Below are 24,482 nucleotides of genomic sequence, written 5' to 3' on the forward strand. Positions count from 1 at the left end.
CTTGCAGTTTATTCATAAAGGCTTGTGTGCACCTTTGTTTCTGGTGTATTTTGGCTACTTTCAAATGTAATTTTTAAAGACGTTTCTTCCTGGGTGGATCATCTCCTTTTGCACGTGTCATGTGTTGCAATACCTGGGAAAAAGGAGAAAGTCTGTGTTGCCGAGCAAAGTCCGATGAAGCTGCTGAAACGAAGACTCCTGTTAAAGAATATCTGCCGGTTTCAGTTTGCAGTCAAAGAACTCAACACTGCAGCAAGAGCCCCAAAATCACAGCTTCAATCCAATAAACAAACACTGAACTCGAATATAGTTGAGCAGGTGAATACCTCCTCTTTTAATATGTAATTTATACACATAATTACATTGAAGGACACAACAACAATTGTTTTCTTTCCTGGGACAGAAACACAGACCACTGGCCAGAGACGGATTTATTGCATCCATTCATTTTGAATGCAGAAATCCTGTATTAGTATCTAGAAAGATGTGCATCTTCTGTGAAGTCTGGGTTTTCACAATGATGTGAAAACCCAGACTGCACCAATTATCATTTCCACGTGCACTTCACATGATGCCAGCAAAGAAAAAAGCTGCTTTGTTGCAGTTCTTTGGATTTTTTTATACTCCTGTTCCACGCAGGCACCACATTACATTAGATTCAATACAGAGTGACAATAAATGAGCTTGCCATGCATTTGAAATGACACCATTTCCATAACGGAGCTGAAACACTGGTAAGGACCTTTAAAGTCTTAGTACCCAAAGTTTCACATTCACAAATAAACAGCTGCTATACTTTTATTCGTGGCTGTAAAGTGATGTACAGTTTTCCATCGTTCTATAGTTGTAGAAAATCTCATCTTTGGGCTTGAACTGTACGAACATTAAGAATAGTTATCGGCTGAGCAGATCATTAAAGCACAAGTGTAATGATAACTAAAGACAAACTTAGTCTTCACAGCATGAACTTGAGATATTTTTGCTTGTTGATTCCAGTGCATCGACAGTAAAGTCAGTCAGTATCGAGACGTTTAAAAACAGTAACAATGGGGACAAATCAGTGCCGTGTTCGTTAGCTTACCTTCTATTCTGGTACATGTGTATGCTGCCACTGACGAGCTTGATGATATGTGCTTTTGAATGTCAAAAACGTTTAAACCACACTTACAATAATAAATAATCTCAGAAAACAGTTCCACTGCTGTAAAGGACAGGAAGTACAAAATGTCAACTGGCTTCATGCTAGATTACACAATCTGAAAGGTGCGCTCTGCACATCAGTGGGTTTAGATAAACACTGTGTGTGCTTACACTACAACAACAAGAGTCTGCAGTATCATCAGTATCCTTGAAAACTTCCCAACCTTGTAAACTTTGGATTTCTTGCTCATACTGTCAATTTGTTACAAATTTGCTTGTTCTGACATGATACAGAAGCGCGGTGAGGTTGCAAACCAAAGAGCATCCATTTGCCTAGAGTTTTTTACCAGACCAGTATGAAAACGCCACGAGGTCTGCATGATATCCAGTCTTTTAACACTCAGTGGACTGGGTGCATCTACATCTGTGGTTTCTAGAGGCCTCCATGTGTTTGCACACCAGCATTACAGTGAGTACAGAAGACATAAAGCTCCTAATGTAGGTAATGTAGTTTATGCAGGGTTTTTTAAAGTTGTTTCCATCCACAAGCGTTTTAGCATAAATCTGAACTAAAGCTGCGTTTTATGCTACTTCTTCCCTCTAGTGCTTGATATCAGGTGTTGCAGCCTAAGAGAAAGTCTCCCTCAGATGATACTGTCAGGTCAAACCAGACAAGAAAAAAAACAAAAAAACCATGATTTGTATAACAAGCGCACACAGTGTGAGTGATGTGAAGCACCTGAGAAACAGCACACCTGCAGACATTAATGACATGCTCACGAGCAGCATTTACAGGCAAGAACTAGAACATCTTCTACACAAGTGACACCTGTTTTATTTATTTTTACTGCTTGAGGCTATTTTTATTTTAGGTTCTATTTTTGACATTTAAACCTGTAAAATACCCAAATGTTCAGTGCTCACTATGAACATATTGTATTTTCTGCTCTTAGGACACATGTGAGTGCCATTCTGCATTGATAATTATACTAAAACAATAAAATAAATGAAATAGTTGGGGAAAACCTAAAAAAAAGATAAAAGAAAGTACGTTTGTGAGAGAACTGGGCAGTTTGGAGGCTCACGCTTTGCTGCTATTTCAACTACAAACATTTTTTGTATTATCAGTCTGTATATACAGACAACAAAGTCTAGGGTCTGAGGGTCATGTCAGTATGTTATGCCAAAAAGAAGACATTTGGTGTTAAACAGGTCAGTGTGACAGTTTAGGTTGTCACTATAACAGGTGGCAGGTACCTAATGTTAAATGGAGCGTCACTTTTAAATTCTCTGTCTGCAGAAGGTAAAAAACAACACGTGCAGGTCTGAACAGCTGCTGGTGCAAATGAAAATGATAAGCTCCTGTTTTGTTAAGGATCTGCAGCCAGTTCAGTAGGAATGCACGTTTGATTTTGCCAGTCTGTTTAACAAGGTGTTTCACATCTACAGAAAGTAAAGTCTGGGTTTGACAAGTTCCCGCAGTGCAAGCCGGTTTCATAAGACTGTTTCATGAATTTCCAGTTTGAAACTGGAAAGGAATGCATGGAAATTAAGTAAATGAGGTGTGTCGATAACTTACAAAGGGAAATGCCTCAACCTTTCGCACACTGTACAGACACACATATGCAGAGAGAGACCCGCAATCCACCAGCAACTCTCTGTAACCTTGTGTCAAACAAAGCCTGTATGGTTCTCAGGCTTCACTGGCCTGCAGTGTGCTCGCTGTAAATGTTCAACAGCCACCGCTACATGTTAAAAAACTGCTAAATATTATCCAGATGACATCGATCCTGCTGGAGCTCTCACCCTGTTTCTCTTCCCAGTGGTACTGGCACCTCGACAGTTTGTCAAACAGAGATTTCTGCTGACTGCTTGTTATCCACAGATCTCAGGACACCACAGGAGTCATGTCCCATAGCTGCAGACAAAACACAAGTAACCATCAGTCCATTTAAACAGAAACAGTTAAAGCTGTGTTTCTGAGAACACCCCCTCCCCATAGCTCAGATATGTGCAACACTATCATGCTGGAACAAATCATAATCTGTTTGTAGGATTTGAATCAGATACTCTATGTAATTTGTCGACTTTAACTAATGCAATTTTTAAAAGACAGTAATTTAAGCGCGTTTTTGACTAAATTAACACATGAATTTTTTAAAAATAGGAGAACAATATTTGACCCAGTAGCTAGAACTGGTAATTAGCAGAGAGGCAGTTATACAGTCAACAGGGTGGGTCAAAGAAGAAATACTGTGACGTACATTATCACTTTGTTTTACAATATGATTACTGACACACTGGGGCCAAATATAAATGTTTTTATGAAGGAACATGCGGGCACTCTAAAGCGACTCCTCCACAGTGTTGGGAAGGTTACTTTTAAAATGTATTCCATTACAGAATACTGAATACATGCCCCAAAATGTATTCTGTAACGTATTCCGTTACGTTACTCAATGAGAGTAACGTATTCTGAATACTTTGGATTACTTAATATATTATCATGCTGTTTACAACTACGTGAATGTACTATTGCTGTGATTTATTACTGTTACTGAAGGTCCGCGGCTCCGAACCGTAGTAAAGGGACATCTGACTAATACGGTGGGTTCCGTGTCGGGCTCGTAGCCGAAAAATAGCTTTACTTTGTTGTCTGGGTCAACTTTGCTTGCGAGAGACAGAGAGAGGCGTTGAAAGGCTGCTCCAACGGAACTTATTTTTTCCGGAGGAAAACACGAACACAGTGTACAGTTGAGTCTTAATAGCTTACTTACAAATGGGCTCGTCAGGCACACTTCTTGGCTGCAGTGGTTATTATTATATTTACATGCTTCCAGCTCCCGTTTTTGCTCCGTGACAGCTCGGACTTTTCCTTTCTCTCCCTCCCTCGCTCACAGACACATAACGTGTATGGCAGTCCATTCTCCCTGCAGCACGGACTACACTGCCCATGAGGCTACATTCTTTAGGGCTATGCCTGTAGCATTCTGCCTTTTAGCTTAGCACAACAACAACAAAAAAGCGCTCTCTCACCCAGGAAACACGCAGAGAGAGAGAGCGTCACCCTGTAACCATGGCAACCGTAACGCTGCCGCCTGGAACAACAGAACATAGCTGTCAAACAAAACCCAAACAGTCCTGACTCGCGATAATATGAAACAGGAAAATACCGCCGTGTAATCCATTTATTTCAACAAAGTAACTGTATTCTGAATACCACCTTTTTAAACGGTAACTGTAACGGAATACAGTTACTCATATTTTGTATTCTAAATACGTAATGGCGGTACATGTATTCCGTTACTCCCCAACACTGCTCCTCCACATATTTGACTTTCCAGAGTGGCTACTTAATGACTCTCTATGGTGGAGCTCAACAAATAAATGACAAAAGGACAGAAAGCAAATTAGTTAACTGAACTGACACGTTATTAAAACCGAGACCAGAATGGAGAAAACCTGATTTTTGCTATTTTAGATTATATTCGTGCAATGTATCGAGTGCTGCAGAATAACTCGGTTGTGATTACAGTTACTCTGCTAGTCATATATAAAAACAGACAATTTAATTCTTTAAAGCACATAAAGGCTTTGCAGTGTTTTTCAAGTACATTGAAAAAGACTGCACTGTGTATTATTTTACTAAAGGGAAAATTACATTAGTGCATAGCGCAAAGAACTACCTTGTTCACATACCAGCCAAACACAGTGTGAAAGCTCAGTAGTCACTACTTTAGTAGCTCCCTGTAAGAGCCGTCTGACTCTTAAGCAGCAAATATTCTCCAGCTCACTCTTCACCAGCCAGTCTCCAACTTTGTCTGTCAGAGCTGCCCGAGAGGCCCAAAACAAATGTGTTCCCTCTGAGTGACTTCAGATTCTCCAAGCATTTAATCTAAATACGCAACACATCCTGATGTAAGGTTTATTAATGGGTGTTAGACTGAAAGTCACAGTGTAGCACACCGTTTCCAGCTACCTGCAGTGTTTTATAGGCTTTCACATGCTCTGGATTTCCTTAAAATAAATAAATATATAAATCACTGAAACTTCAAGCTCTAGTTTTGTTTAAGACTTGACTACCACCTGGGACACTGGGGCAGTCCCCCCTAAAAGAGCAGTTATTTTAAGAGCAGGGATTGTAGCATAAACAAGCACATATTACATTAAGAGCTATTATAGAGCCCAAAAACGGGCTGAAAACATAACCCTCATGTCTGAATGATCCGAACACCTCGCTAAGTGTTACTGTGTGTGCCGCACGCCTTATCCAAGACTCTCAAACACAACAGACACTCCTTGTACTTTTCCAGACCTTGATAACCTTGTCAGTGCCAGAGGTGAGCAGATTTCCAGTGGTGGGCTCGTAGTGCATGTAAACAATGCTGTGCTTGCTGTCGTGGAAGGTGGCTGTGGGTGCTCGACTGCAAGACACAAAGGCAGCGCCAGCGGTTATAGTGTGCGAATCACTGGGAGCGCTACAAAGGCTCAGTATATGACAACAACAGAAGCTGATTGTTACTCACTCCTCGTCACTGATGGACTCATGGCAGCTGTCACACACGCGCACCTCGAACTCGAATCCCATGAGGGGGATGGTGGAGCGTTTGGACGAACATTTGCCGCACACTGCCTGGCCGCACTTCCTGCAGTGGTGCTGAGCACACAGGAGGATATGAACACATCAGTTTTCATTTAACATCTTATTTCTCATCAAGGAAATGGAGGTGGTGTTTTGCTTTTTGTTTTGTCTTACAATGGAAATGTTTAGCAAATTTATACGCCAAGTCCTGAACTTTGTGTTTCAAGAGCTACAAGAAGATACTGGTTGTGATGCATTTTTATAATTCCTATCCAGCAGACAATCTCTCTCTCTCTAGGAGACTGTGTGAGGTCTGCAGACAGCTGCAGCACACACACTTCATCACAGCTGTAAGTCTGAATGAGACTTTGAGGAACGTTAACATAACACTGACCCGTGTCCAAATAGCAGAATCAAACCAGCAATGTTAACCATCCAACGTCTGAAGCCGGCTTAAATCAGACCACTTCAATTCATTTCCAAGAGTCCACACATACGTTGAAACTTCAGGTAAAATGTTCTCGACTTACTCTTTTTATTATAACATCTGTATCTGCATTCACATAGAAGCTAGCATTAAAAATGCGAGACCACCAACCTGGTAAATTTTCTTGTTTTGACACTGAAGTTTTATTTCATCAGCTGCATACAGCTTAAAGCACTCTATACACATTCCTCAGTAATGCTGGAACATTTTTGTGTACAGTCAAAAATCTTTGTGTTTTTTCCCCCCTCCAGTGCAGTGAAATAGAAACACCAACATTACAGCGCTTTGTGTTTCGTTCTCGCTGCACAATGTTTCAAAAGACTGCTGTGCAGTCAAAAAAACGCCTATTACTGTATGTCTGAACTGTGATTCACACACACACACACACACACACACACACACACACTTGGAATGAGTAACCACAACATAAAGCAGTTTCTGAAATTGAGGCAATAAAACAGCCACAGGATGTTTGCTTGCCATTAGCGTGGCAGAAGTGAAGAGTCATAGAGACTTGTTTGTTAGAAAGCCGTTTGGAATAAGTTTAGAGTGTGGCTGAGCTACACATCACTGAATCTGCTGCAGCAGAGAAGCTGACGCGGTGTTAGTTATGACATATATGATATTTAATAACTTGTGTTTTTATAGAAGAGTGGAAATAAAACAAGGTGCTCGGCTAACGGGTGTGCGCTCAGTACCTGCCGTAGGCCGATCTTCTTACTGTCCCACATCTGTTTGAAGTTCCAGAAGAAAGGCTGCTCACACTTCTGACAGGAGTCGCTGTCCAGCCATTCTGGGGTCTGTGGAAACGCACATTTCAAAACTCATTTGACTTCCAATATAAACATTGGGGAAATATTTAAACCTGCCAAATGAATTATTTTTTCTTATATTGCTGACCCAAGAGAGACTGAAGCTTTTTCAACAAATTAAGGGTCAGAAGATGGTTTAGCCTAGTTTAAATGTCGTGTTTATTCAATAGATCCCAGTTATTTCCGTTCCTACGTAAATAAAGTGTAAAAGGATAAATTATAGTCAGGGGGGATGGAGCTGTTTATATGTTTTGCTGTACAGCACAAATAAATCTGCCAAATTCACTCTGACAACATGACATCAGGAATCAGGATACTGTTATTTTTCCAGAACAAAAACACTTCCCCCTAACCTTAGTCTGTGTAAAACTACATATACATATATACACACATATACACACACACAGATGAGGACTACACTATTAGCCACCCCTATGAAATGTTCTTTGAAGGTTTTGACAAAATTGCTTGTTTTTTTTTCTTTTTTCTTTTTTTTTTTAATTTAAACAGAGCAAGATAACATTTCTAAATGTACTAGTTTTCTTTATAAAGCATAATTTTTTTTCTAATTATTTAAGAAAAAAACAAATTACCAGGGTCAATATGAAAACTGAGTTTTTTACTGAGCCACTGTACAAACCGCTGCTGTACAATGATGTGCTTTAACTGAACGTAACATAAGCACAACCCCCCCGTGCATATACAAAGTTATCACAGTGTGTCAATAACTGGAGTGAGAAGTATTATCAAGAAATGTAAAGAGAGCCACACAGTCAGAACAAGCCTGGCAGAGGTAGGAAGTCAAAGATTTCAAAGACTCTAAAAAGAAAACTAAAGACCCCAGCACAACTGCCAAGACTCCAGTGAACGACTTAGCAAAGCTGTTATTTTAAAGACGAAAATTTGGAGCAAATTACAGAGACTGTGGCACAACAGAACAGCGAGGCAGAGTGAAAGTGGCTCTGATTGAATATAAAAGCAATTAAAGCCTGGAGACTAGCAGAGCAAAGAGGGAGATGCCGAATCTAGACTGTGTGAGCATCTGAACGACAGAAAATCAAAGAAAACTCTGCTAATCAGGTGACCTTTAATGGAGCTCTAAAGAGAACTTTTTCCCCCCAAAGGATCTGAGAGAACAAACATCAGCAGTTTATCCTCTGAGCTGATCTGCATCCCAGAATGTGCTTCCCTGTAAAACATGCAGGAAAGCACCAAGGGAAAAAAGCATGCCATTACACAGCACACATGACATTTCCATATTTTGTTCACAAGCTGTTGCAGTTCACACATCAAGCACAAGCTTGTGTTTGTGCGCTGACGTCACGCTGCTTCAGTCTGCTCTCTCTCACCTCTTGCCGTGTTACATCCATGTTCCAGATGACGATGCTTCCATCTGAGCTGCAGGAGATGAGCTGCCGGGTGTGTGAGGCGTAACACAGGCCCTGAACTTTGTCACTGTGGGGAGAGCACAGCAGTGAAGTGGGTGTCCCGGTATGCTGACATAACCAAAAGTGCTTTGCATTAAACTTCAAGAAACAATAATTTAAAATACAAGTTAGCAGCTACACTGAGTTGGTCCTCAAAGCTTTTCAGTGGTTGAAAAGCTTGTTTCAAAGTCAAAGCACATTTTTATAAAATGCTCTAAGAAGAAAAAAAATTATTTTGCAGCTTTTAACTTTTAAGAGTCAATAAATGTCTTTGCTCAAAAAAAGTTTAAGATTCCAGAGTCTGTTTATCGTCCTCTTATGAAATCAGAACACTGTTTTTCTGTTTATTGAAGTTTGCTCTCCTGCAGCCTTTATGTTAACTTCATAGCATTAAATTTGAATTAGTCGTTGATCTTGTCAACATTTTTACAAATGCCTACAAATGTCTGCCAATCGCCAATCACTCTCATATCTTTTGGACATGTACACAATTGACTTCCTCTTGGGACAGTATATCTAAGTTAACAGATGACATCATGTCCTTTGCCATCCCTAAGGATCCCAGGATCGTCTTACTGGGTTTGCTACCCAGAGATTTGATTCTAAAAAAGGACAGACATATTTTTAAAATCCTGTTGATCACATCTAAAAAGGCCATAACAAGGAATTGGCTTAAGACAGATCCTCCCCGAGTAGAGCAAGTGCTAGAGATTATAGAGGAAATACATCTTCTTATGGAGAGACTGACTTTCTTTCTACGACTAAAAGGTCATCTTTTTCAATGTTGGACTAAATGGCATAAATATAAGCAAAGGCTTGAAGATTCTGTTACTTAATTTTGCTTATCTCTATTTTTGTATGATGCCTGGAGCAGTGCCCCATTTTGTTCCTCTCTTAATTTTGTTGTTGTTGTTTTCTGTTTGTTTGTTTTTGGGGTTTTTTTTTGTCATACTCCTGTCACAATGAAAATTCTAAATAAAAAGTTTCCCCCCCAAAAAATTGAACTAGTCGTTCAAGCTTGAAGTGAGTGCAATGAAATGAATGAAACTGAGTAAACATGACACAAAACACAATTACAATTCCATCAATACAAAACAGCTGAGCATATGGAGATCCTTACTTGTGTCCTTGCAGTTCGATAGCGGTGCCTTTGCGTCCACCGATGTCCCACATGATGATGGAGTGGTCCGAGCTTCCGGAGAACAACACCCTTGTGACCGGGTCCCAACACAGCGCCGTCACATTACCTGACAAAAGTACAGCGCAGACAAAAGTGCCTCCGTCAGCTACGTCACATTATCCTGCAGGGTTCACTGGGAGCTGGCACAGCTTTACTGAAATATAATAAACACCAACTAAAGGTTCAAAAATCCTTTCACTGGCTTGAAGTCACTGTTGTTGGACCTCTCTCATCTTTAAACTCAATTGGATGTCTCTATATTATTAAATGGTAAAAACACATTTTTCTTTTGCCTTCTCTGTTGAAGCAGACTGCATCACGACAAGTTCCAAAGATTTTCTCGAACATTTAAAACCACCGGGGATGCACAACTCTGTAAAAATCAATGCTGAGCTGCGTCAATAAATCTGCAACCTGCTGGAGGACAACAGGCGAAGACAAACGAGGATACTGTGTGAACTTACTGCAGCTGCTGTGTGAACACGCATTTATGAGAATGCTCCCCCAAATACAACTGATTTCTAAAATAAAGATTTAATTATCATACAAAGAAAAGCTGTTACTCAACTGCTACATAATTGTTTTAAAGTGGGTTTCGTTTAAAGTTTACAGATCAGAAAGTAATCACCAAATATTGAAAATATCTGCTGCTGTGATCCACATTCTGTAAAGGCTCCTCTCTCTCTCAGATCAGTGAAGAAATAAGAAAAGCACACAAGCAAAAGATGCTGGCTTTTTCTCATAAACTAATATTCAGAGTCGGGAGCGTATTGAAAGCAGAAAACAGAGCGAAAATGATCCGAAACATAGCTGGGAGACAATTTGTACAGACAAAATTGGAATAAATATTTAACAATGTTGTGGCGCAGGCAGAGACTGCAAGAGTTCAGAGCTTCATTACTATGCTAAGATTGCCACCAAAATTATTTTCATTCTTGATCAATCAGCTGAATATTTTATCAATAAATTAATGAATTATTTATTTAATACTGGTAAATGCTAACAAAAATCCCCCTCAGCTCCTTGTCATCCGTTAAAAATCACACAAAATGCCAAACTAACAGTGACAGTATCAGAGACCTGATCAGCTGACTGATTAATTAATCATTTGTGCTTTAATTTGAACAGTAGGTGCTTGTGTGTGGGTACCAGTATGTCCTTTGAAGGTAGTGACCAGGCTGCAGCTGTCCTGCTCCAGCTTCAGGATGGTCACCTGACCAGACTGATCCCCTACGAAGGCGTGTCTGGTCTCCACGTCGAACCTGGGTTAAAATTAAGGTCATGCTTTCCTGCTAAATATGCACTCATTCAGATCCTGTCACACAGACCAAACAGATTCACAACAGAGCTGTAAATTTCACTGCTCACAAAAATCCAGAGCCAACTCTGTGTAAACTACTACATGAAAGCTTTGAATGACTTCGTGCAGAGGCAGCACCAGAGCGACTGTCAGCGGAGGACTCTCAGCTGTTTCACCGGCTTCCTTCAAAGCCCTCGTCTGACCCGATTAAGTCACGACTGAACCAAATCATTACGTCGGGCTACAAAGAAGACGAGGAAACCCAACAGTGGAAACAATAACCTAAAGATCCAATCCAATCCACTTCCACTGATTTGTCCTTTTCTTTCTGGAAATCTGAGATTTCACGTTGTGCATAACTCCCAGTAAGCACAGAAAAGATGATTTTAAAGTGAAAGGATATTACAACAGATCTACACCGCTGGTTTGTCTGTCCTTCCCAACACCACAGAAAACCAATAAAATCTTTATTAAACATTAAAAGGGCTGTAGCAGTTTTTAAAACTCCCCTGACTGTCTGTTTAACCATTTTTCAGCCTTAATGTTGCTACAGCCGGTTAGCCACATTGAGCTGCGGTGGTTAATGCCTGTTTAAAGTATGCTAAGCTGGTGAGAAATGAAACAGTTACACACTGGTAAAGAGTGAACAGCAAACACATCAAAATAATCTGATTCTAGGAAACGATCAAATCATAATTAAGTGATCAAGTCATATTCTTATTCATTACCCTAAAAGAAAAAAACTAAAGTACAAATTGTGCATCTAAAGAATCACTGCACACTTGACTATTAACCATATTTTCAAAGTTTGTTGAGTAGAGTAGATCCTCTACATGAAACATTATAATTTCTTTTGCTGCTCTTAGGTTTGTTTTCAGCGTAGCACCATTTTTGTTTAATGATGGCTTTTGTACTTTGATGATAAAAAGAAAACACATTGTCAGTTCTAAAGTTTAGCATAAAAAAATCTGTTCCTCAACAAGTCTTAAAATTAGGCAAACACAACCTCAGGTGAACAATACATGTCATATTACATCGTCATTATTTATTTAATATCAACTAAGAACAACATGTAGAAGCAGTGTATGAAAAACTGATTCAGTAGCTTGTAGAACCACTTTTAGCAGCACTAACTGTTTTCTGTTTGACTTTATCAGTCTCTCTCATGTGGTTGTGGAGACGTATTGGCCCAATTTTCTTCACATCTCCTTTTTTAGGCTACGCTAAAAAAATAAAACGGAGCGAGATAAGATGCCTCTTTTTATGTTACTTTATATTTATCAGAACTACAGCAAAAACACATATAACTAATGGTAAACAGCATGAGGGCACTTTTTCTTTGTTGTTTCCAAAAAGCCTTCAGCCACCTGCACAGTATCAAAGGGCTTGCTTTAGTTCAAATAAGTGCAGATTTGGTTAAAAGGCTTCATGCACTATGACGGCCATTTGAACAACAATTTTTGAAACAACCCAAACAAAAAACAGCAAAACTTTTAAATTTAGACTTTTCATTTTCCACACTGTTCCTTTTTCATTATGTCTAAAATCCCTGAACAAATATACGCCGCTGCTGCCGCTGCTCTGAATCTCCTCTTGCCATGTTATGTAGACAGGTTAGCATGTTGACGCTAAGAGGATACCAGCAGTGTGATGACCTAATAGCAGGCTCATTGGTATGGATCAGTGCTGCTGCTGAGCACTCACACGGCCTTTCATGTGGCCATTACAGAAACCTACTCAGACCGTTTCCTTGACAACAGCATGACTGATGCCTATTGTTAGCCCTTCCCATTAGTAGAAACTAACTGGAGGCTAATTTCAATTGCCCTGTCTTATGTTGCACTGATCTTAAAATAGACGGTGTCATCAAAATAAAAAGACAAAGGCTAAAGAATCAAAGTTGGCTCGTCACTTCCCACTCAATCCACTCTAAAGACAAAGCTGGGTATAAAAGGATACTGTAGTCCTGAGACCCAGGCTGCGGTGCGATATGTCCCCAGCTGCTGGCCGCTCTCTGAGCAGTGCCAGGTGAAGTTTTTGTCCTGCCCCGTGCTCAGCAGCCACTCCATCTCCAGCACAAACAGCACCACTGTCACCCTGCCCTGATGAGCTACACACATAAAAAAAAACTAATTAATTAAAATGAGAGTAGTCTACAAGAAATCATGGTCATCATGAAAGAAGACGATCAAGCACTACTGCCTTCTTCAAAGAAAGCAGACAAATGAAGAGGAAGTTTGTGCTCGACACTGATGAAGACGTATTTTTATACATTTGTACAGTTGCACAATACACTTAGCCTCATGTGACACAAAGATACATCTTCACATATGATCAGAGAAACATATCATAAAGGTCATAAAGGTCAAATATAAATATTTCTCTATATCCATAAAATAAATAAATAAATCTTCTAAGGGTTGTTTTGAACACCCACACAATAAAAAACATGCAGTATAGTGGAATCTGTGGAGGATACATATAGAGATTTATCACTGGTGCTCTGGTCCACATTTAGTGAGTTGTGCTCCATAGAGAGGCATGAATTATGAACACAGCCAAAGAGCAAATACTCCTCAGGCTACAAAGCCTAAAGTACAAGGATGTGAGTAGACTTTATTAACTTTGAACTGCCCAGAATTGGCAAAAGTAAGACATACAAGTATAACAAGTAATAATAAACGATAGCAGAAATAAAGCTTTAAAAAAAAATCACTTTTAAAGTGTTATACTTATAATTTTTAAGGCATTCTAACACTGACTGTAATAATAATAACTTTTTTTTTTTTTTTTTTTTTTTTTTTGTAAATGGGGCAAATCATAATTTATTTATAGAGAAAAAAAGCCCCTTGTCAGTCTTTCCTGGGGCAGTGGGGAAGGTTTAGTCTGGGTATTAGTATGGGTACAAGGCATTAAGAATTTTGCCTTCTGAATGCAAGTTTCAGCTAAACCCCATTCGCTGTCAAAATAAAAGACGCGCAACAGATAAGAAGTTGCAACGCGCGTTTGGGTACATAAGATTTTCTGGAGGAGGACAGACATTTGTTTAGAACTCTTAAAGATGTCGAAAGAAGCAAGCTCCTTTAAGCAATTACTTTGGTGTTCCTCCACCTCCAAAGAAGCGCGTATTCTCAGAAAAGTGGTTGCAGGAGGTGAGCTGGCTTCAAACAAATGATGAACGCACAGAGATGTGGTGCAGAATGCGCACCTGCGGACCACTTATGTGCACCCCTGAATATAACAGCATTCTTGCTCTTTCTGTCTCACCCTGGTAGGTGCGTGCTGGGGTCATCTTGTTGTAGTCTTCTGACAGAACAAACTCCTGAAAGAGAGGAAGTGGAGATAATTGGTCACTAACTAAAGTTTCCAGCAACTTGGTAAACATAGGAAAAAACTATGTTGCTGTGTTTAAATTACATTTGGCTAAGTACTCAGTTCTCTGCACATCAGAGGATTTATGCAAAATGTGCACTGCATAGCATGTATAGGTGAGAAATAAGTACTACTTCCTCAAAAATGTAAAGACAAATGACTCATAGATCAATAAATACAAGAAAGGTTCTTGTTCTGAAGTTTCAGCTGAGGTTAACACCCTTAATAAAACACTTATGGGAACTTATGGTAAGTTATGAGGTTGTTCTGAGATGAATCTCCAAGAAAAGTTCTCATCACGTGCTGGCTTTATTTTAGGTCAGCAAGAAAACAAGAAGTGGACAGCAAATAATGCTACATCTAAAAATAGAGTGACCTGCGCTGCGTCAGGTCAGAAATGAAACTGCTGTGTTGCTAGAGACTGTTGTGTTTATCAAAACATAATGGTTACTTTTTTGGGGTTGGAGCTTTAACTGTACGGAGTAGATCAAAAGGAAAGTCTGGTAAAGAGGTGTTGCCCTCTGGAAACAAAGAATCGTATTAATAAATTGCATTATGAGCTGCGTGACGCACTATAGGAAGGATTATCAAATGACCAAGATCACAAGGATTCTTCCTCTGATGAGCATGAATAAAATAACTAGATCTGAAGGAACTCGTTCAGTTAGATAGCATTGTATGGTACTGTGTGAGAAAAGCAAATAAAAATGAGAAGTGAGATTTATTCTCTGGAGAGCTTTGCCACAGTTTGTCACAAACGAAAGCTATTCATTGCCACTGTAAGAAAGATCAGAGGGGACAGAATTGCTATAATGATGATGATTTACTGGAAGAGATGAATTCACATTTAAAAAGAAAAAAATCTCAGCTGAGTGGCTAGATAGTGTGCTTCAGGTGACTTCAAAACACAATCAAAGCAGATCAGGTTTGTGAACTAGGGCACTGACATTTCCACTAAAACAAAAGAAATACAACTACTCCATTCATTTGATTATAACATCACCGGCAAAAAAAGGAAATAGTTTGTCACAGAGGAAGGAGTGAAAAAGCCAGAGGTCTGCATTTAAAAGGGAAGCAGGATGTTGGCTGGACTTACACAGATACTCCCAGTGTCCATCCCCACAGATAGCCTCCTGGTCTCAGGGTTAAAGGACATACAGGAGCTTGATGCTGGAGACACAAAGACACACAACAACAAAGGTTACAATTATTACTGACCTAACAGATTTTTGTGAGGCAATCTGTAAGATATCAGTAAAATCACAAGGATACTCGTGCCTTCTTTCTTAACATTGATGACATTTGTTTGACATTGTAGCAAGTGTCAAGGTTAAACCACAAGCTTTTTTTAGCCTATCAACGGCATCTCACAGTCCTTTCTCAGCTGACTGGGTCATGTGACAGAGCAAACGAGATGCAACTTAAAGGTACAGAAAACTGATGACTTTCTTCGGCACTGTTAGCCAACAAACCCTCAAATACACTGGAAAATTCCTGACAATGGTTACAGCAGCTATCGATACATGTGAGAGAAACTTGTGCCATCTAACACTGAGATTACAGACTGTCATCAACTCTATTCCCTCGCGTCAGAGTCCTCCTGCGTGTAGTGTGTAGGTGAACCTCAGCGGCTGCCACCTCATTTTAAAAATCCAAACCATTCCAGTCTATAAAGCTGAGCTGGCAAACTTCACTGAACAGAACTCTCTCTGTATGGAATCTAACCTAACACAAATAATGGACACTTCACTTATTGTGCCATGGTTTTTCTTATTTTTTATTTTAATACAGCATGAGGTTCATAAGGTCTGATTTCGGCCTCATCAGTTGTTAATATGCATCTCCCGTCTGATCCAATCTACACCAGGAACATTGTCAAATCATGTCCTCAAGCTATTAAGCTAGACTCTGGTGCTGTACTGAATCATTTTCATTGTGTTCAAAGGCTTTCAAACTACCATAGGCTTCTCTCTGAAATGAACAACACTTCGACATTCAGAGCTGAACAATGGTTGTTGCACAAAATACAAATCACCAGTTTCAGAGGTTTTCATCTCCCATGTTCTTTTCTCATCTCATCATCAGCATTACAATTAAAATGAAATAAACAATTGTATTCTCGTTTATATGGCTTTCAAAAACAGCAATTTTTACATTTAAATATGACAGAGCAGAATAAAATGCAAGATGCCAGCTGCATCAGATTAAAAAGAAAAAAGAAAAACTGAATCTTTGTATTGTCAAGAATGACAATACTACTGTCAAGACATCAAGCCACAGTTTATTTATTATAAAAAGCAGAACATTTCGAGTTTGAGTCTTGCACAAGTGAAACAATGTTTATTTTATGTTCTGTCTATCCAGCCATCCATATTCTTAACTGCTTGTCTAACCCAGGGTTTGGAAAGGGCTGGAGCCTTTCCTGCAGGAGGGGTACATTCTGAACAACTTAGCAGTTTTATTTGCTTAATTTCTGAGAAATTACAATTTTAAATCTAAATATTTAAAACCCCCAGTGTGTTATTTAACCCAGGGAAAATGAATCCAGAATTTATGTATTGTAGATACTTTATGATGACTGTCTAACTACTTTGGAAAACTGTTTGTTGCAATTTCCTGGAAGAGCTGGCTGAAAGTTTTAAAAGCCAAAAAAAAGAAGAAAGAAAGAAAGTGCAACCAAAGTCCCTGCAAAACAACCCAATTTAGGTTTCCAGAAAGCACTAGAAATATCAAAATGTTGGAAAGCAACATAGGGATGCATAGATGCAATCAGTTTATTCTACCTTTCTGCCCTTTAGCCAATAGTCGCTTTCCTTTGCAGTGATTACTGAGCAGTTTGTAAAAACTCATGTCAGGGTTGGTAACCACAAATATTTAACTAGCGCAGCCTCTGGCACTGCTATTGTTAGTGACACATCTTGCTGATCACAGCATGAGAGTTCCTTCAGTTACACAACTAAAGAAAAAAAAAAAAAAAAGGGACCAACCGTCACAGTCATGCACAGAACAGAAACCGAATATTAGCAATCAATAAGCAATACTGTTTGTAATAAAAATGAAAAGAATGCTGTTATTGTATGCTTTATAGCTTTATCAAATCAATCTATCATAAGGTAATAAGTGGTTTTTGAAATTAGGCAGAAGCCACTAACCACAGACTGTATATAAAAGATGGTCATAGCCATTGCACCATCACTCATTGATTTGTGTACCCTGAATTTTGAAGCCTAAACATTAGTGGTTTGGCTACTGCCATGTTGTATTTTGCCATAAATGATTAAGTTTGGACAGAAGGGTAAACTACTAAATTATCAGCTAAAGCTAGTATGGTTAGCGTGCTGTGTTCATAAACCGCATTCAACAACAACAGATAGTATAAAACAAGGATGTAGCGTTCGAGTCAGAAAAATTAAGCCAATAAAGAAGCACCTAAAAACCTGCATTCTGTCTGGAGGCCACCAGATGGAGATAGTTGTGGTTGCAAAAAGACTTCAGTCCTGTAGAAGTTTATGGGAAAACTGCTTTCTGACTTGATCTCTGTAAACACTTTCATTATGAGTTTATGGGCACAGTCACTCATTTTGGGTCATACAAAATAAAAACTGTTTTGTAAAATACACCATAAGTCATATCCATGTGTTATATACAGTCTATGGGCGCAACACATAGGAACAGATACCCTGTTAGTTCGTGCTAAGTAAGAGATGAATAAAATCACCAAAACTGGTAATAGCAAAACCTCTTGTAACATTTTTTGTCATGATGTTATTTATCAATAATTCTACTAAAAATGCTCCAAATGCACCACAGACGTGCACTTCAGTGAGGCTGAAAGTAGCTGGAGGCTACAGCTGCCAATGTTGGCAGACCCATTAATCAAAGCAGCCACTCACTAACTGTAAGCCACAACAAAAGGGGGAGTTAGAAGAAGACAAAAAAAAAAAAAACTCAACACCTACACAACTGCAAACCCATTTCCAATAATGCTGAGATGCTGTTTAAAGTGTAAATAAAAAAATAATACAATGAGCTGCAAATCTCATAAACACGTTTTATTCGCAGTAGAACATTACTATACATCAAATGTTTAAATTGATACATTTTTATAATTTCATGAAACGTATCATAAGTATATTAGCGCCTAATATACTGAAAACTATATACAGCAATTGAAAGCTATATAAAACCTGTATATACAGGTTTTAGAGCAACATATGCTTCCATCAAGATGACATCTTTTTCAGGGAAGGGCTTGCATATTTTAGCAAGACAATCCTACCCAGCATACTGCAACTATCACAACAGTATGGCTTCATAGTAGAAGAGTGTGGGTACTGAACTGGCCAACCTGCCATTTCACCAAATGAAAACCTTTAGGGTATACTGGAAAAACCCAAAGACTTCTTAGCAGCTAGAATCCTGTAATAGACAAGAATTTGCCAAGATTCCTCTGCCCACGATCCAGCAGTTAGTCTCCACGACAGACTGTTGTTTAAAGAAGAAGAGATGCTACACAGTGGTCCTGTCTCAACTTTTCTGAGACGTGCTGCTGCCATCAAATTCAAAATAACAGAGGATTTTTCATAAAATGGTACATTTTTCTCAGCTTAAACATTTGGTACCTTTTCCATGTTTTATTATTATATGAAATATGACATTTGAAAATCACTCCGTTGTGTTTTTGTTAATATTTTTTACAGTGTCCCAACATTTTTGGAAAAGGACTAGTGTTATGAAAGAAGAAATTAGATAAAGAGATTTTTTTTAAAAAAAACAACAACAACGATCTGGTGTACCAGCCTGTCAAAATATTAATTTCACTGCTGGTATTGAACATTTTTACATGGAAGTCTAATGGGATTGATTCTGTTTTGGACAGCGCCTCAAGTGGCCACTATTGGAACTGTCTCTCTCTCTTTTTTTTTTTTTAGCACTTCCATGTTGGCTTCACTTTTCAGCGTCAGAGCTTGCCACTTCCTGCTGCCTTTAGCTTTTTACAGTAACGCATTTTACAGCTAATCTGTTTTATCGAGACTTGGTGGAAACAAGAATGATACCGATAATCTGAAAAATGTTGAGCATCAAGTCTGGTTGATCCCAAGAGCAGAGTGACCTCCACATTTTCATCGGTCTCTGAAAGGAGGAGTGTGTGATTCATTGTGTCCATCATGTTGAGTCAGTACACTCACAGGGGAAGCATGTACAGAAACGGGAGTGAACACGGGCCTTTCACAGAAGAATGTGTCAGCTGAATAACTGCTGACAAAAGTGCCATTCTTGTGCTATTTATGATTTCTTTGATTACACTAAACAAGCCAGTCAACCAGCTTATTCATAAACAAATATTGCCTTTTTTTAAGCATACAGCATACTGACAATTTACTGATAAGTACTGTTATTCAAAAAAATGTGCCAGTAGACAAAAAAAAAGGAAGGAATACCTACATGGCATTGTGTGGTAGATGCTGGGCCAGTACTGACCACTGTCTCTCTTCAACCATACCCGAATAGTCCTGTGGGATGAAACCAACAGAGATTAGTCCTCAATACATTTGAAGTGAGTTACATTCTCGGTGTCAACTTCGTAACACTGCAGGTAATCAACTCTAGTTTGCCAGAATTTCTGAGAAAACGGAAATATATGTGACGTATTCGTAGGTTTCACTACCACTGATAAGGAAATGAGCCTGTTCTCCAGCACTCCGGAGGGCCACAAGCAGATCCAACTGCCACTTCCACCAGAGGAAGTACTGACATTTCCCCCAAAAGGATACATGCATTCATTATCCCCAAAATATCATGACCACCCATCCTTAAAATGCTGCTTAAACCTCACCAGATCCGTTAACTCCGGTAAGTTGCACCTGCTGCATATCAGACTTCTAGCACATCCTGTCACTGGTTTGTGGTTTGACTCTTGTCAGCCCAGTGTTAGTAGGCCCCTCACAAGGAAGAGGTGCTAAGTTAGTTATCTGACCACAAAAATCTGGATCTTATCTGACTTGCTCAGGTCTTTACACCTGACAGTCTGCACAGCCCAGATATGAGACAAACAATGGTTCTAATGTTTTGTCTCTGCTGTGAATGCGGGTAAAAACTTTCTCCTGTGACACTGAACAACAGCCCGAGTTCCGAGATGACTGACAATCACCTCACTGATGTACTTTGAATTTTTACTACACCACTCAACACTTCAATTTACAGCAATTATTCTGCACTGTTCTCTTTAGGAGTGACATATACTTCTGGGTGAAATGTAATGGGAATAAAATCATCTGTGCTTAAAACTCAATCACAGAATCCACTGAAAGGCTCATTTCCCTCACAAATCCACATGGCCACTGGGACAAAGACATATGACACTACTGTTTCACCACCTCCTTTTCCATTTCGGTGGGTACTTAAACGCGGTTTGTTCTAGCAAATTCAATGAGCATATCCCCTGCTTAAACACCCCAGTAAATAGCCATCTAGGACTACAATAGGTAAGTCGCCATGGATCAGGGATATGCATCATATAGCTTAGGTGGCATATAGGACTAAATTTGCAATTGGTGCAATAACTGAGTTACAAGGACATTTGAGAACATGCCGCCTCAGCATTTACAGGCTCACCATCACCCTCACATAGATCTAAGTGGGATAGACGCACACTCTTGGTACCCCCAAAACAGCTCCAGGCATGTGCAACAGACAGTAAGTAAGGGGACAGACTACAGCAGCTTTAATGCCTCAAAGCTGAGACATTCTGTTATATATAGCAACTCCTGGTGCCATAATATGCGAGAAACACTCTAATAACACCAGTGTTTACGCTGGGTCTTTTTTTAGTTATGTCTAGCTAACGTTAGCACAACTAAACTACGTGTTACTGGCTTGGAGCTAACACAAAAAGAGTATGATTTACAGCCGTTAACTAGCATGTAATGGTGTGACTGTGTCAGCTGACACTTTTGTAAAAATGTTATTGAACCCTTGGACTGTTTCAACATGTTTGGAAACGTTACATGACACGGGGGTGGGGGTCCACTCAATGAGTCCAATCAATAGCAGCAGAATAAGGGGCATTATTGTGTCGAATATTATTTCTGGAGGTTAATTTGTGCTTTAGCCAGCTTGCAGAGCGCAGCTTACCTGTCTTCAGACACGCTGATAACGCCGTCTTCTTTGGGAATTATCACCGCTGTGCTCACCACCTCCTGGAAAGCATCGATTTTGCTCAGGAGGCAAGGCTTCCGAGCCTGAGGTTGAGGCTGAATTTCAGCCGCCATGAGCTGGTGGTGCACAAACCTCCGACTACGGTCCTGGCTCCGAGAAACATAACACACGGCGGTCCGACAGCAGAACCTCGGCTGCTAGCTAGCTGTCAGGCAGGCAGCTCTCTGTTGTGACGGCGGGCAGAGGCGGTGCCAGTCAGCTGACAACAGATACGCCACCTACACTCGCACACATACAGCACTTCCTTTGAACAAAATAAAAGTCCTTAGTTGAATTCCGCTTTTGGATTTTCACAACAAAATATGATAGATATTAGATAGATGCTTTTATTAAAATATAAAACGATACGATGACAATATCTCAAGTCTTGTAAGCAAAAATAATAAAGTAATATCAATAAAACGTTTTCTAACGAGGCCCTCTGCAAAGTGTGGCTACACTACTACAACGTCTGCCACACAAGAAAGAGTTAATCATTTTGAAGCAAAAAAAAAAGCAAAGAAATCAGTTTTAATTGGCCGTGATGAAATATATAGAGCAAATGCTGTTATGTTAAAAAGTGCAAATTATGACATGTCAATTTCCCTTTACCAAAGGTTTATAAAATGTGACAAATGTCTTCATTAAAGGGGTGCCACAGTGAGGTCGACAAAAGCTGTTATCCCGACTTTTAGACACCGGTATTGGCTCAGGGTGAGCTATACTTTATTATTAGTCGCATTATTTTCCATAATGCGACTTTCTTCAAACTAGTTTCGTATTTTTTTTATACGCCATAGATATGGTAGTATATGTATAATGTTATTGATTACTATAAATAGCCAGTTTGGACATGAGTAGAGCTAATCTTGATGACTGAACTGGACTTTAGAAATAAAACCAGATTAATAGTTGGGTCACTGATAACTTCAGAGAAGCCAGATAAGAAAAACTCAACCAACATTACTTTTTTCACGAACCACTTACTTTCCAGGAAAGAGCTGCAGGACTGCCTAGATCAAAAATGCAATTATAGGTCGTTTATTAGAACCTCATAATATACTCATAACACTAAATCTACAACTTTCTAAAATCTATTGAGTGGAAGGCTATACCACATTTCCAGTCGCATTTAATAATAATAACAATGATAATAATAATAATCGTATATCTAACTATCTAAGGTGATGCTTTTGGATTTTAACATGCAGCACTAATACTAATAGAGCAACAACTTCCTGTATGGAGCAGCTCAGACATGGACCGGAAATTTGTGTTTGGCTTGTCCAAGTAACTTCACATATGTTCTTGACTCACCATAGATTGTGATCAAGATTCCTTCATAGTAAAATGTAGCATTTCCGGTTCTGACTTTCATAGTAAAACTGCAAACTATGGGGGGGGGGGAGACTTTCATAAGTGGAGAATTACCACTACCCTAATATCCATTATGTTTGGAAATGACGCTTTGTGCTAAAATAAACCAACACAAGAATGTGTTATATATAATATATAAGTCTGGGAAACTGTTTCGGAGAAGCTGTAAAACCTGTAATATAACAGTTGCACAAGAATGTGTGTTTTAAGTGTACACTTAATACATTTTTAGTTACATAATCTTTGAGCAAATGAAAAAACACTGCAATCGTGGGATGACAAAAAGAAAGTTGCGTCAGTTAAACCTGCATCAGTCACAAGATAGCTGAGTGTTTTGCTTGTTAAATTTTAAACTTTTAAACTTGAAAGTTAAGAGACCCAGAATTGCGAAAGAGGAAGAATGAATGAATGAATATGTGGAAAGTTAATTAATCCGTCAAATAACAAAGTCAGAGAGGCCCAAACAGAACAGAAGTATCTCAGATTGGTGCTTAACCGGTTACTGTGCTGCTGTGCAAGCTACAATGAATAGCTGGTTTATAATGGCAATAAATGTTATTGCAGCTGCAACTACAGTTTATCACACCTTGCACAGTTTCGTCGTTAAGATCGCCAAACCACATGAAAGATTTTATTGTGAAAAACGTCAGTGACACACCGGAAGATAAAGTGTGTGTGTGTGTGTGTGTGTGTGTGTGTGTGTGTGTGTGTGTGTGTGTGTGTGTGTGTGTGTGTGTGTGTGTGTGTGTGTGTGTGCACGCGTGTTGCTTCACATCAAATAAGAAGCACACAGACGTTCCTCCGCTTTGCTATCGCAAGCCACCGGATGGTTTCGTCTTGTTTTTGCGGAAGTGATGATATTTTCCAGTCAACTACATTATGTAAATTGTATTGCACAATCGTGCGCGTGTGGCTGGGTGTCATGTAGCATTAAGAGTGAACTCTAATCTGTCAAAAGGCTTATGTGTAGCACGTTTGATGATATTCTCTGTGCAGTAACAGTTGCGGCATTATCTCACATAACTACTGATCAACAATAGCAACAATAGAAGTGTGATTCTTATTAGCGACATCTCTCTTTGTGTTTGTTTGATTGTTTCAGTGTCTTTTTCCTTCCTTTTACCTGCAAGTATGTCGTTCTTTGGCTATGGAAAATAAAGACAAAGTACAGACATTTCAGAGCTGCAGGGTGTGTGAGTGCGTGTGCGCGCATGTCAATCCCAGCGACTATTGAGCTAAACCTGTTTTCCTTCAGAGAAAAGGGGAGTCTTTATTTGGTCATCACATGAAAACCGAGTGCCATAACACCCGCGAGTAGTTTCTGTTTGCCCTAGGTGCATTCCTTGGTTGATATTTTACAGTTGTTTTTATATGATAGTGCCTCCAGTTTCTCTCTCTATAGTCTTGAAGGGTTGTCTTTCACACTAGCCCACGCCCGCGCATAGGATGAAGTAAATGTTGATTATGTAATCAGATCTAAGAGCAGACACATGCCCGTTCCTGAATAACATCACCTCAATAAACCGCGGTAAGGCTCCGATAAAAGAGTGCATCGCCACATATGCTGTATTCTTTATCACACAATGTATGTACAGAATATTTTCCTTG

General features: G+C 39.4%; 1 protein-coding gene across 1 annotated transcript; it reads right to left on the minus strand.

The window, feature by feature from the left end:
* Window positions 1-305: 305 nt before the first annotated feature.
* On the minus strand, window positions 306-21,729 carry wdfy2 (WD repeat and FYVE domain containing 2). Its single transcript, XM_063498436.1, has 12 exons — window positions 21,435-21,729; window positions 19,746-19,813; window positions 15,397-15,470; window positions 14,196-14,250; window positions 12,888-13,038; window positions 10,778-10,890; window positions 9,569-9,695; window positions 8,371-8,476; window positions 6,908-7,009; window positions 5,667-5,797; window positions 5,456-5,564; window positions 306-3,058 (listed from the first exon to the last, which is right to left on the minus strand). The coding sequence occupies exons 1-12, from the start codon at window positions 21,569-21,571 to the stop codon at window positions 3,029-3,031; spliced, it is 1,203 nt and encodes a 400-aa protein (XP_063354506.1). The 5' UTR covers window positions 21,572-21,729; the 3' UTR covers window positions 306-3,028.
* Window positions 21,730-24,482: the final 2,753 nt, after the last annotated feature.

Source organism: Pelmatolapia mariae, linkage group LG16_19 (assembly GCF_036321145.2).
Source record: "Pelmatolapia mariae isolate MD_Pm_ZW linkage group LG16_19, Pm_UMD_F_2, whole genome shotgun sequence".
Lineage (NCBI taxonomy): Eukaryota > Metazoa > Chordata > Actinopteri > Cichliformes > Cichlidae > Pelmatolapia > Pelmatolapia mariae.

Bases quoted from the DNA above. Each gene is read 5' to 3' on its own strand.
- wdfy2 (XM_063498436.1), bottom strand. From the start codon at position 21,571: ATGGCGGCTGAAATTCAGCCTCAACCTCAGGCTCGGAAGCCTTGCCTC. The intron at 8,477-9,568 runs GTAAGGATCTCC...CTCTCCCCACAG, and splicing joins ATCGAACTGCAAGGACACAA to TGACAAAGTTCAGGGCCTGT. The intron at 5,565-5,666 runs GTGAGTAACAAT...TGTGTCTTGCAG, and splicing joins GAGTCCATCAGTGACGAGGA to TCGAGCACCCACAGCCACCT.